Source organism: Ptychodera flava, chromosome 21 (genome assembly GCF_041260155.1).
Source record: "Ptychodera flava strain L36383 chromosome 21, AS_Pfla_20210202, whole genome shotgun sequence".
NCBI lineage: Eukaryota > Metazoa > Hemichordata > Enteropneusta > Ptychoderidae > Ptychodera > Ptychodera flava.
Window position 1 is genome coordinate 22,465,260 of NC_091948.1, and position 14,739 is coordinate 22,479,998.

The 14,739-nt window shown below is 39.5% G+C and overlaps 1 protein-coding gene across 1 annotated transcript; it reads right to left on the reverse strand.

Moving 5' to 3' along the window:
- Nucleotides 1–1,309: 1,309 nt before the first annotated feature.
- Nucleotides 1,310–14,739, reverse strand: LOC139121736 (sorbitol dehydrogenase-like). The gene is made up of 9 exons (XM_070686862.1): nucleotides 14,581–14,739; nucleotides 13,236–13,269; nucleotides 12,609–12,773; nucleotides 6,240–6,399; nucleotides 4,770–4,888; nucleotides 4,101–4,166; nucleotides 3,135–3,310; nucleotides 2,872–2,993; nucleotides 1,310–2,290 (listed from the first exon to the last, which is right to left on the reverse strand). Exons 1-9 carry the CDS (start codon nucleotides 14,635–14,637, stop codon nucleotides 2,134–2,136), a joined length of 1,056 nt encoding a protein of 351 aa, XP_070542963.1. The 5' UTR covers nucleotides 14,638–14,739; the 3' UTR covers nucleotides 1,310–2,133.

Below are 14,739 nucleotides of genomic sequence, written 5' to 3' on the forward strand. Positions count from 1 at the left end.
GTCTTATCATCTCTCATGGAAATAAAATATACGATTGTCATTTGCAAAGAAACCAAAAAATTTGGAGCGAGAACTATGTAAGTGAGGTTTGTAATAAAAACATTACAGCCCAAACAAGGGACTATGTACCCTCGAGGCAGGTGACCGTTTTGCCCTTCTTAGGTTAGGCAAATTTTCACCTGCCCATGGACACATAGTTCCATGTTTAGGCTATAATATGTATTCGTTTCATGCAGTCTTAAATGAGCCACTGTATCTCACTGTGGGTTTCTGCACTCTGCAGGAAGATATAGAGTAATTAATTTATCGGTTTGTCAGCACTACACTCAGACACACTTGTAAAGGCTGAAGAAACGGCAAAAAATGGTGTCAAAGGACACATCATGACAGGAACACACAAACTTAATTGACTGATTTTCAAACTCTTTACTGCAGTGATATTTTATGTCAAAAATATTTACATAAATGTTAATGTATAAATATTTAATGCTTTAATTCTTGGAAAAATTTTTACCTTAATATTTTATTTGGACATGTACAATTTTGTAATACATTTGTGTATGGTGAACACAGGTCTATAAAACAAGGGATATGGGGAAGGAACATACAGCAATGCAGAGACATTTTGTACTAGCCTGGCCCACAGATTTTCAGTACACAGAATGTCTTCCAATTGATGAGAAGTATTGTGCCACTGCTTGGATGGGTGGTGGATGAAATACACTTTTTGTCCTACCATGCCGAATAATTAGGAATTTGTTATGATGATGAATACACTTTCAACACTGCACAACCAAGAAAAGAGCAAGAAGTAATAGTCCTTTGGTTGAAATGTGTTGCCTTCATCCATACATGCTGTGTATTCAGTGATGCTCTTATTTGATACAGCATGATGTTTGCTACTATGCTTGTCTTTTAGCAGCTCAGGTGCAGCTGCATGTCTGAAAGATGCATTTTTATGGGGCCAGAGTCATTCTTTCACAATATATTTTCGACAGGTTTCTAGTTTGTGAACGGTGTTTATTAAACACTGCAATGCATGAAGAAGCTGTAAAATTGCTTTTGTTTTTATTTCATACCTTTAATATCGATAAATGTACTTTGTTCTGAAATGCATAGAAAACACAGAGATGTTTACTGTCTGTAAGAAGTTTTCAGTGTCTCTGTTAACTGTATGTCTGATGAACAGAGTATAGGAAGCACTGCTTGTGAATTTTGCTTTTTTTACATATCATCTTTCCTCAGACCTTTAACACACAGAGAAAGATCAACATATATGCAAAGTAACGTCACAATCTCCACACAAGTATCTATCCCAACATTTTATATTTATCTACACCATGTTTATGGAAACATCATCTTTTCCAACCAGTGAAATCTTTACAGATTTCATATTACACCTATACAATGAAGCACCTGAGTTTACAGTAGCAGATAACCTGAGGCCAGGAATCTGTTACATACCTGTGACGTAATAAAGTGATAAGGATTTATCTTGTTGTTTCAAATAACATTAAACCCTGTTGCTCCTTCAGTGTACTTCTCTGCTAGGTATGTGCAATAGGTTGCAAGCTCAGATTCACTCCAGAAATTTCTGAATTACCTCCTAGTTTTGTAGCTTTGAAAAACTCTCCAGTCAGCCTTTGTTCAAGAATCTATTGCAAGTACTGTATAGTCAAATTATTTCCCATAATGCATCGAGGTTTTGGAAATTCACTGATGAAGGCATGATGAACATGATTACAATAAATTTGATTTTGAAGGTTTTGAGAATGAGGTTAGACGCGGCATACTTGTAAAATAAAAAATAATAATTAATTCTCTTCAAAAGGATGTGTACATGTAACCAAGGATCTTTTTACCAGTTATTAAAAACTACCTTGATCAATGGTTTGTCAAATTTAAAAGTCACTGATTCCTCCAAAGTGGTGATTTGCAGTTGGGGGACACTGCCAGTCAAGTAACAGTCTTTCAAAAGCATATCCTGAAAAAATCTTGACTCATTAACCAATTCAAATGCAGAATGCCTCATTAGGACTGCATATAATCCATTAGTACACATAATTTGGCAAGTCTTATTGTATGCTAAGCTATCAGCTGGCTTCATTCCACATGGCTGTCCCTCCCCAGTGTTTATTCTTTCACTTTGATAACCACCTTGATTGCACCATCAGCTCCAGTTTTTGCTGTCTCAAAAGCATCTATGGTCTTGGCCATGGGAAACCGATGTGTCACCAGCGGTTTGACATCAACCTTCCCTGATGCTATCATTGCCAGAGCAATGGGATAGCTGCAATATAAGACACAAAAACAATCAGGACCGATCCAGTTTTTTGTCACCTCAAAAGCATCAATGGTCTTGGCCATTGGAAACCATGAACTTTGGGTAAACATGTTAAGTACAAATGAAGTGCAAGCACAAATGTCAAAGTCATTTCCCATAACTACATGTACTACTACTATACTACTACTACAACAACAACAACATCGACCAAGGTTTGCAGGATGCTCCCTTGAGTCAGAAGCTTAGTAGATCCCATAGTCACTCATCATTGTGGCTAGCTCTGAGGTTGATGTCAGTTGCAGAAACAGTGAAAGTCAATCCCACGACAATCCAAAGTGGAAGCTCACTGAGTGGGCATTCCATAGAAACTGCAAATCCAAGTCCAATTATGTCACTGTAAGCTGTTTTCCCATGATATCATATTAGTTCCAAAATGAGAGAAATGTACATACATAAACAATGTCTGCACTGAGAGCAAACTTACATTTTCTGGAAAGAAGTTCATGTGTGTGAATGTACCACTAATAACCAGTATCGTGCTTGTAATGGTATGATGGTACAGAATGACCATTCTCTAGAGCACTTACCAATTTGCATATCTGAATATACCCCTGATGTCCACTTCCCTAACAGCGGCATTGACTATTGGCAGAGACACCTCAGCAGGGCCAAGGCCAACCAGGACCAGTACACCACCAGATTTTGTCGACTGCAACATATAGAAAGAAGAGCCTGGTGATTATCACAAAGTCAACTTTCTAGTGCATTTATAAATATATAACAAGCAATGCGCAAAGTGAGGTCAAACAACAACATTAGAAAGCGCTGGTATTAAATGGGAGATACTCACATAGATACCAGTCTGAACGCTAGAGGGCGCTCCACTGCACTCTATGGTAATATCAGGCATTGCACCTAGCGCAGATTCAATCTTCTTGGCCATCTCTTTACCGTCTCTTGTGTCAGCTAGGATTGGATAGTCAGCTCCGAGTTTCTTGGCAACATTCAAACGTCCCTGGTCAATGTCTACCAGGAAGAAAAAAAATTCAACAAAATTACTTTGTTTTGATTTAAAACTGTCAATTGTTGCTGTGAAACTCATGTTTTAGAATTATGTTGTAACAAATACTTTGGTAGACACACAGCTATTATGCTTGTCTACAACGTAAGCCCTTGCATTTAATATATGATATTTCCTGAACCACTATGAGGATATATCAAGAGGTCCTGCAACCAAGTTTGTTGGTCCTGTGTTCATTTTTTTTCTTGAAGGTGACACAAAATTTACAGTGCTAGCAGACTGGCAGGAAAGCAATTCAACTGGTCTGTACAAAACTCTGTGGTCAGATATAACTTGAACAACTGAATTTCTTCACCCTTGCACTACAAAGTGCATGCACCGCCATTATGTCACATGACGTCATTGAAAAATAATGTGCAAATGGCAGTGATTGCTTTTAAATGACAATGCTAATCATAGCTTTTACAGTTATACTATTCACGTTGAACTATATACATGTACATGAGGGAACGCATTTGGTACCACAGTATCAATGTCTGTGACCAATACAATTCATTTATGCCCTAAAGAGTTTTGTTTTTCAATTTTTCGCACTCAATATTTCAGGTATCACCCCTACCCTGTTGCGAATAAAAGTGTAAAGGTTTTAGGTGAACAAAAATGTTAAAAGTTAATAATGTTCAAGTATTACGATTCACAAAGGCATTTGCTGAAAGGTGTACACGGAAAAGTGATGTTTTTTCTATATCTCTCATTACTTCTCATATCTGGTTACTGTCCCTTGATAATACTCACCTGTCATGGCAACTTCAGCAGCTCCCATTGCCTTGGCTGTAAGGAGATTAACCAATCCAATCGGTCCTGGAAAGCCGAGAATTGAGCATTATTATTTCAAATGTGCCGTGTATGCCAATATGTAGATGTAAAATCCAAAGCCAACTTCTAAGATGACACCTGAGGGTCCTAGAGTCAAAGTTTGAAGTTTTGAAGAAGACGCTACACATTTTAAGGTAACACTCAAAGATGAAAATGTACAAGTTTGTTTAAACGTCGCTCCAGAAAACTGTGAACTGCTCCCTTTTCATAATCAAGAGAAAAAAGCGTCAATGATGCAAATTTTCAGATTAGAGATGATAATCACATGTACCTTGAATTCAATGTTGTTTGAAATTCAAAATTACTGTCATACCCATTGTATATTATTGGATTCTCACAAAACAAAGATGGTGAAAACTATGTTTTCCCTTAAGGTTTCAAAATGAGTCGATACAAGCAGGGGACAAGCTATAGACTGAAAGATCCGTTGCTTGAGGGTGCTGTCTATGCTCCCCCTCTTACGAGCGTAAAGAGCCCCCCTAGAGTGACAGATCTTTAAGTCTACAGACAAGCAAAGGATTATACACATCCCTAGCTGATATATTCTGCCTTGATAAAATTTACAATGATGATCATGAACTCCCTTACCAGCACCACACACAAGGACTTTACTTCCCAAGGTTACACCAGCTCTGCGACAAGCATGCACGCCAACTGACAAGGGCTCCAGCAGGGCTCCTTCCTCCAAGGTCACATGATCAGGAAGTCTGTGGAAAGATGATAACTGTACACTATCTGAGCTAAAAGTGAAACCCCTAAGCATAGCACCATTCATACACAAATTTTCAAATCTTGACATTATACCGAAGACAAATGATACGCTTTACATTTTGCAATCAACATCCCGAACCAAACCATCCATTTATGCATGTAACATAATATTGTAGCATTAAATGAGATCCTGCCAGCAACACAGTAAAAGTATGTATGCCATGTTGTCAATATTGGCTTAGAAGAGACAAAACTGGATACTGGTACACCACATGCCCATAAAATCATAATATACAATAACAGGCATTGTACTACCTGCACTGATTATCAAAGGCATGTAATAGTATATACTGGAAACCACTCTTATGGGGCCTAGACTTGGTTCAAGTCGGTGAATTTTTAAAAATAAAATCATTTATGATAGTTTCTCTTGTGTCTCTCCTATTTCATACAAACCTACATGTATTCCGAATTGGTTGCCCAGGCCAGGTTTTTCCAGCGATTGAATGCGTTACCTTTAAGTCTGCGCAGTATAGTGAGTTAGTTTATGCCGGATTCACCGACTTGGACTTCTTGCAAAGTACCGGCGGCCAGACGGACTGTGTACACAGTGACGTCAAGCAAACACAAAATGATTGACAGGTCCAGCCATTATTCTGGCCAACAAGGAGAACGCATGAATTTAGTGTTAGTGGCGTCGAATAGGACCCTTTTGCCAGGCCTTTGATTTTCGCACGGAACAAGCCGCTTGACAACGTCTTTCCATCCTTGAATAACCGGCGAAGATTATCGCATTTTGCAATGTGGGCCCCACAAACAACACAGATATTTTCACGCGTTTTCGGTGATACAACAAAGGTCGTGCTGACTTTTGTGGGAGTGATCGCACTCAACATTTTGTCAACAACGCCATGTGAGTTTTATGCACGTCTCACTTGGGATCATCTTATGAATAATATATAAATAAATAAAAAAAACGCCATCTCATGAATAATTCATAGCAACGCAAACCCTGCAAGAAAGCCAAGTCTGTGATTCCGGGTTAAACTCCCCTGTATAGTGTCCACTCCACTCGCGCGCACGTTCACATGAGAGCAAAATACAAATCATTGCGTTCACTCCACTCAAACATTCACAAATCACACACTTGAACCAAGTCTAATGGGGGCCTAACTTGTCCTTAACCCTTTCACCACCATGGTTTGTCCCAAATCCATTGTTTCTATGGTAAAGTTGGACCTGTATACAGGGAACTGGGGGTGAAAGGGTTAAATGTTGTGAACTGACTGTGAATGGGAGGGGAGAGAAGCCAAAATGGCAATTTCCTCTTGGTACAAAAGATCTTACTTGTAACAGAAGTCAGCAGCGTGGCAGTAGTAAGTGGCGAGCGATCCATGCACAGGGGGTGTGGCACAGAACACGATGTCTGGACAGAGGTTGTACCTGCCACCTTTACAGAACTCACACATCCTGCATGGCACTCCAGGTTCTATGGCGACACGATCACCTGGAATGAAAAGAGACCACTGGGAATAAGCATGAAGGAAATAAAGAGGCACAGTAGTCTGGCAATGACATTCCGAGAAATCTGGCATCACCAGATGACTAATACAGTTCATCTACTGATAGTTATTGCAAGCAGAGATACATAGTCCGGGTCATTTCCAAAATTGGCCACTCATTATGATAATATATTCCGACTTTTAACCAATCATCGACCAGATGACGTCATTAGTAAAGTACAGGTCACGCCATGTCACAAACTACGCGCCAAGTGTGATTTGCAGTTTTTGGCCACTTATTAAGCTTCTGTCTTATGAATTTCGACAAATTTCGACTGTCACCATAATCCACATGTTCTGCAGAATATCATGGCTAAGACGAGTCCGATAGATGAAAAAATATTCAAAATATTTACGATTCATTTCTACTCCTAGTTTATCGATTTCTCTCAAATACCGAGAATCATTTTATAGACGTTCGTCACCTCTATTAGAAATACCGTTTTCAACTTCATTTGTGTAGGTACACTTATGGCACTTTGCAAGAAGTAAGAGCAATGTCAGAGCTTTAAAATGATATCTATGTTGTGGTTGTCTGACGCAGACTAAAAATAGTACCCGATTTTGAAAATGTGTTGACAGAGAGGCCTCAAAACTGTTCAACATTATGAGAGAATACAGTAAAATTTTTGATCGCTGCTATCTCCAATACAAATGGGGTTTTCTGACATTCTGTGTAGCTACATGATTTATATTTCGCGGGACTTCAGGCCAGAGTCCTGGGATCACAGTAATATATGGGATTTGGTTGTCTGAGCCAGACTAAAAATGGAACACGATTTTGAAAATGTGAATTGACAGAGTGGCAACACAACTGTGCAACATTTTGACAGAATAGGTAGAATTTTTGATCACTGCCATCTCCAATACAAATGGGGTTTTCTGAATGATCTGCGAAGGTACCAATTTATATTTGGCTGGACTTCAGGCCAGAGTCCGGGAATCACAGCAATACATTAGGGGGAGACTGCATTAACTTGCATGGTACCTGAAACCCGAGTCCTTGCCTGACCAACTCGGGTGACAAACAGAAGACTTTTAATCCCCCAAGGTGTGAATGTTCCGTTGTTATGTTTATCTAATCCAGCTGGTGCCATTGTAGTGCCATTGTAGGAAAGGCAGGTCTATGAAATTGATCCTCTACGGAAGTGGGGTATTCCTAAGTTAATGGAGCTTTCCCCTAATGATATGGGATTTGGTTGTCTGAGACAGACTAAAATTGGTGCGATTTTGAAAATGTTTGCTGATGTGACAGAGTGGCCACACAACTGTTCTACATTATGACAGATTACAGCGTGATTAATTGTTATTTCGCAAACGACATCCGTATTCCAATGAAATGTGCAACGCCAAGTGTTTTGGCAAAACCCCTCTTTCACAACTGACAATATTTTTGACACAGAGCTATGATAATACACAGAAAAGTTATGTGAATGGTGCAGCGGGGGAGATAGAGTGAAACACAGTATGGCGTACGTAACCATGGACGCGTGTGAAGGTTGCTAGGAAATACAATTTTTAGTGATAGCACGCTGGCCGCTGATTTGCTAATGATAGGAAAAAATATTATGGTATAGCATCGCCAATTTTGGAAATGACCCGTACTGATACATGTAAACTCCTCAAAATAGTTAAGTGTGGCCACCACATAAGTAGGCAATTCTATATACAGACTCACTCGGAAAATGACAAAAATACCATCAAGGACAGTGTGCTCATATTTGGTTTGAATTGGTTCATTCAAGAAATATTTAAACCAGAAAAACAAGAATGACAAAAGTAAATAAGGTCTAAAATGTTAGGTACTGGAGGTCAATTTTAGGAACACGCATAGCATGGGAATGTTTCAACACAGTCCCTCTTAATTTGAGGTCCGCCAATATGTAACAGTTCATGAACAATAACAGGAAATGACTCAGTGTGTAGGCTATAAATTCAGTTATTGCCATCACTCCCAGACACAGAAGGTACACTGCATACAATATACGCTCATGAGGTCATGGGTCATAGAGCCTCTCACTTAGATGTGTAGGCTGTTTCAGTTTATACCACCACTCCCACACATTTGCAGAATTTTCCCTTTTTCTTACTCAATCGCATATTTTTGACACTGACATGTTCATTTGAACAAATTCACATCTCAACCCCTGGGTCAACCTGTATACCAAATACTAAGATGGTAATTGCGGCGGTTTGGGAGTTTTGTGTTGGACAGACATATATCTGCACATACTAACATACATACATACATACAGACGCCATCGACTCACCATATAAGCTCTTTTTGGTATTTATCCATACACCAAAATGAGCTAAAAACTGTACTATATTATATGATTCATTCATCCTTTCAGAATGAACTTTCAATAGAGAAATATCAGACGCGACAACAGAAAGTACATACAGTTCATATGGGCATTTCAAAATATTATCATCTTTTGACAGTCATTAGTATTCTATATGTTATTGCATCTCACAAACCAGATTGACAAACGTTCAAGTCACTGTTCCAACATGCACGCTTAAAGGCAGGGGGAGCCTATAAATACCCCCTATCTCCCTGGGCATTCATAATCCAATATGAGTGGCGTATGGTAACAGCGTCAACGAATGCTCCCGAAAATCTGGAGCTTTCAACAACCATGGTGTAAATTAAAGCACTGTTCCAACATATTACGTTTTGTGAATACTTGTTGCATCACCTTGTTGGTGAAATTCTCTCATTTTTTCCATTTTAAGTTGATTTTTGATGCCAAAACTGCTTCGATGTTGTGTTCAAAGCGTCCACAGAACAATAGATGAAAGCATTCAAACAGCTGCCAATCACGAGGGGACGCGAAAAGGTGCAAACGATCAAACATTTGTTGTGTACATCGGATCGATTACGATGTCAACAATGAATAAACGATTCTTACCACTGAGCAAAATACTTGACCAACGGTCTATTTTTTACATCCATGCTGAACACGAGTCTCAGATGAGTTCAGACACAAATGGACTGCTTCATGGTTTCAAGCAGATTGCCTCTCCCTGTTTGTTTGTTGATCTGTGTACCTGTAGGCCTATGAATGGGTGATGTGTATGTTGACCTGCAGTACGATATTTTATGATAGGTCTCTTTTGGAAGTACATAGTGGCCTAGCCCTGTGTACTATGCCGTGTGTTCCCGGCGTTATACGGCCTCCCACCACGGCTCTGCTGATTGCCATGGACAAAACCGGCAACATGCGGATACAATATGGACGGAGCACGAAAAACTACTTTTCTGACTGTTTTCGGCCGAAATCAACTCGAGTCCGATCCAAATCCAATTGCCTACCCAAATCACTCAACCGCTCACAGAGTGCGAAAAGAATGCTCTCGTGACGTCTAAAACCGTTGTTTGCTGGCGATGCATGGTCAATGGCCGAGGCAGTGGACGCCCATTGGATACGTTCATGCCACGATTATGCAGGTGCCCATGAGCTGCACTATTTCCTGTCGGGTAGGGGCGATGAAACTAAATCGCGATTGACTCATCTCTGTCGGATTTGACCAAAAAGAGACACTTGAAATAGATTATAGCATCAAATGTTGACATTCAGACTGAAACATGATGAAAGGTCTGAAGATCGCCGTGATGTCATTCTTCTCTACACGTTTTTCTGAGCTTGTTTTTTACTAAATTGCTCTAATATTATCTGACCTTTTTTTTGATCAATTATTCTTTCCCACCCAGGGCACAACATTACCTTTTGTACTTTCATAGTAACCTAGGATTCATTTAATTCGCAGAGTACATGTAAAAGACTCTTATGTTCTTCCTCAATTGTCTGTGACTGATTTTGCTTTCCCGATATCGATATTGCGTTCGCACTCACATGTCTTGAACCTTACGTCATTCACTAAAATAGTTTTCGGACAAACTCAAGAAATTCGACAACTACTAACGAATAGTCGGCAAAATTTACAGAGATTAGCAATAATAATTATGGTCATTTTACCATCTTTAGCTAAGCGGATTCGCTTGGCGGAAGCAGTATATAACGATCTGAGTTCCCCGTTTTACCCTACCGTGTGAGTGTAGTATTCGAACGAGTGAGATCATAATCTTACGATGTTCCGAGTGGCCTGGAGATTTTTTATAATATACAATAAATTGACCTTATCAAAATTAATCTGTTTTACATTGCTTGGATATTGATATGATTTTCTATACTTTTTGACTTTTGATTTTTTGATTCTCCATTGGCGGCAGCACATATACGGTTACAACCGTCATGTGATGACCGGAGTGCGATTGTAAAGTTGTCGGGAACAGTTGTTGTTAAGAAGAAAAATCATTTTGTATTTAGAGGCTGCAGTTCGGGATTGTTCATGATAAACAACCAATTATACATTTCCTACATCTTTGGAACGGGGATTACGGTAATCTTTCATGTGATGAAAATTTTTTGAACGTGTTTGCAATGTGTTCCCACGATAAGTGTGAACTGATTCTTTGTCAGTAAAAATCGCCAGAAATGGTCCAGTAACCATGATAAAATAGAGTCGACACAGATGAAAAAATCATTGCGAGGAAGATAGTAAGAAATTCACATTGCAATATTTGCTGTCGTATTTCTCAGCAGGAACAACCCATTTTTACACGTTGTGTATAAGATGAGCAAGCAGGTGTTCTGTGGTCAATTGCTTCTTGATGGCAGCTATTTGGCGAGAAGACAGCGGGTACTTATAATCTCGCAAAATTATTGACATCATGTCTTTGTATTGACAATTTTCGATCGGAGGCAGTTCAAATCAACAGCCATGGTATATTAGGAATCGTGTTTATCACTTGACACCGAAATACCTGCTATCAACAGTATGTTATGTACCATCGGCGGTAACACATTGGTCGTAATCTTGTCTAATTCAGCCCCGCCTTTTGCACCGTCCTTAAAAAACTAGAAGTTTTTTACCCTGACATATAATACAGCGACCTTGCACACTAATGATCATTCCAATGTTTCTGTTCGGGTTTGTTGGCTTTTTAATTTGCTCCGTGGCCCCGGTAAGATTTCTTTCAAAACGATACACAGTTTGAATTTTTTTCAACGTAAATTTAGTATATTGCCAGTTTGTTGGGTAAAGTTGTCTGGAATGAAAGTTTGAGTTGACGCTGACAGAGTAGACGTCGAGCCCGGTACATTTGACTGAGATCCGGTCGGTTTGGGGTCGTTTAGTCCGGAAACCTGCAGAGTTCTGTATGATCATCGTTCGGAATTTAGGTGAATTTTTTGGTCAAAGTAATTCAGTAACAATGTACGCCAGATTCCTTGTGTTGTTTTTGTCACTGTCATAAGCGTATACGGATGGTTTTCGATTAAAAACGGTAAAAATATCCAGTGCTCGTAAATGCGTGCACAGTTTATTCAGTGACTGTTTACGCAGCAGTCGTCGATTCGACTAGGATTTGCCACCACGTAACAACTGTAAACACCGCGTCAACAGTCAATACGAAAATTTTCTGCTGAATCGAGTAAGATAATAATTGGCTTGCAGTGGGAAAGGTCAGTCCATCATCCGTCAAAGTTGTTGATCCAAAAAATCTCCACTGTGCACCAACTACATGAGTGGCTGTTATAGTTGTACATGTAGTTCCATGGGCTTTCCTCTGTCCCTTGTTACGAGCTATGTTCAAAGTGCGTCAAGCTACGAATATCGGTGAAGTACCGGGAACATTGATTTTGTTCAAAGCCACTGCCTGTTTGTTCCCCGTGTTGTTTTTTGTGTCCCTAACGTTGGCTGGCTCTATATGCGTACAAACATAGCAGTCGGGATTAAGATTTCCTGGATAAATATATTCACTCATAGTTTATTCCACCTCTGACGCAAAGATACACACTGTTTTACATGTGCCACTCCTAGGCCCTGGGATCGATTTCCATACCTTTAACAACACAATTCCTGAAAAAAGAAACTACTCTTCCATTGGTATATTTCAAATAATAGATGTATGTTACTGTCGGCTCTCAGAAAACTGAGACACATAAATTAACAAATCTCCTTCTACCCCTTTCACCTCCATGGTTTGGCCCAATCCCATTATCTTCTGTGGCAAAGTTGGAACTCTAAACAGGAAAATGGGGTGGATGGATAAAAAAAGAAACAATAATCAAAACTCATATCTCACCAATTTTCAAGTTCTTCACTCCTTCTCCTAGTGCTGTCACAATGCCACTAGATTCATGACCCAGGATCATGGGGGCCTTGACAATAAAATCCCCAATCTCTCCATGCGTCCAGTAGTGGACGTCAGATCCGCATATACCAACAGAATCCATAGCTATCATCACCTCTGGAATATGGTAAGAAATTAGTAGACTTCAGTACCACTGAATCTCAATCAATGATACCTACTTTGGTCAATGTAAGACGTACACATAACAATCATGAATGCAAAAAAAACACATCATTTTGAAACTTTGGGTCTTGTTAAAAATAGTGCACAATATTTCACAGTACAATCTTTTCAAAATGCCATGTTTTCAACATTGATCAGACTTCAAATTTTTATTTAAGTACAACATTCATCAGACTTCAAATTTTTATTTAAGTCATGAAGTGGAACATTCACAGAAGTACGACATCTGATCTGACCTGCAAAGAACCACACAAAGTGGAAAGGGGGGGGGGGGTATTGTTTCTGAGCATTTTAAGGTACTCTCCAGGGTATGCTATTTATACAAATCATCTTTAGTACATATGGCATCATCACAAAGTATTAAACTTTAAAAATTGGAATAAAAATCACGCCTACCATTTTGACTAGGGCTTGGAATATCAGTTTCCTCCTGCATCATAGAGAACAATGAAAAACAGTATACTGTGTTACAGTGTAAACTTGTTTAGAAAGAACATGAGACAATGTTGTTTATATCATAATTAGCACTTGATTCAAAGGGATATATGTACATGAGATATGAATGCCACATTAACTATAAAAATACACAAGTTTGGAACTGAAAATAGTTTGTAAATACCATTCTGACCAAAACTTAAATCTATCTCATGCGCCATCACAAGTAGCTCCCTTTGCTTGTAATTTCTTAGCTGTGGAAATGTTCAAACGCAGCTATCTGTGGTGGGGTAGGCTGTGTCTATCATATATTGCCCTGGGTCATGAATAGGTCAACCCCGCCATGAGGTTGACATTTTGATGACCCGCATAGACTTAGCCTAAAGTCATCAAAAGGTCAACCCCGTCACAGGTTTGACCTTTCGATGACCCGCATAGACTCAGCATACCCTGCCAAAGATAGTCACATTTTCACAGCTAGTAATTTGTATAAAAAGAAAATATTGTGTTACCACGCAAATAGCTGAATTAATTAATTAATTAATGACTAATTGTCTCTGAAACCAAATGCTTTTGTCCACTCTTTACTGTGTGTCAGGGAATGGGAAGATGTTTGACTTTGAGCAGGCTTTAGGCTTTGATGTATTGTGAAGCACGAAGGACGTGACCTCGAGGTCATTGAGTATTATTGTCCCAGGTGCACAACAATATCTAGCTCTGCATGGCAGGGCTGTGTGTTACCGGCGTTATACGGCTTCCCACCACTGTGGTGGGAGGCCGTATAACGCCGGTAACACACAGCCCTGCCATGCGGAGCAAAACAATGTATCAAGGTTCAAACATGGCGGTCAAGTGGGAGGGGCAATCTATGCACTAGTGCTATGTAGATCGCCTGGTGTTTTTCGTATTATGTAAAAAAAGACCACTTGCAGGACTCAAAGGGAAAAGTGCTAAGGATTTCACGACTACGTCATAGATGTCACTTTCATTGTACACAAGTTTACGTCTGCTAAGTTTCAAGCCCCCTCATGACGTCATTACAAATGACCTCGCAAGTTTGCGAAATTTCGAAAACGGTCTTTATGTACGCGAGAACATGAATACTCTAACATTCTCGATGGTATACCGAAATCTGGGAATAACATTTACGTACTTTGTCAGCAGAGTCAAGAACGCTAGGAGCAAGGTCACAGTTAGCGAGAGCGGATATTGTGGAAAATTAAGGTACATAGTACACTGTATATCATATATGCATGGTGTCCACCATTTCAAATATAAACATAAATAAACTTAAAGGGCAACTTACCAGTCTAAGATCACCCTTCTCGCGGAGGACAGCAGCAAAGTTCTTCTTTTCAGCCATATCTGAGAACAAACAGTGCCTCAAGCTTGCTGGCAAGCTGTAAACAAATCTTAGTTGTTGATTTGGGTTCGATAAGAGGGAAAATGCGCATGCGTTGAACAC

What these genes read in the sequence shown, in the direction of transcription:
- LOC139121736 (XM_070686862.1), bottom strand. Translation starts at nt 14,637, where the DNA reads ATGGCTGAAAAGAAGAACTTTGCTGCTGTCCTCCGCGAGAAGGGTGAT. An exon ending in GCTGCTGACTTCTGTTACAA is followed by an intron (nt 4,889 to 6,239) that starts GTAAGATCTTTT and finishes ATCTTTCCACAG; the next exon opens with ACTTCCTGATCATGTGACCT. An exon ending in TGCTGAAGTTGCCATGACAG is followed by an intron (nt 3,311 to 4,100) that starts GTGAGTATTATC and finishes TCTTCCTGGTAG; the next exon opens with ACATTGACCAGGGACGTTTG.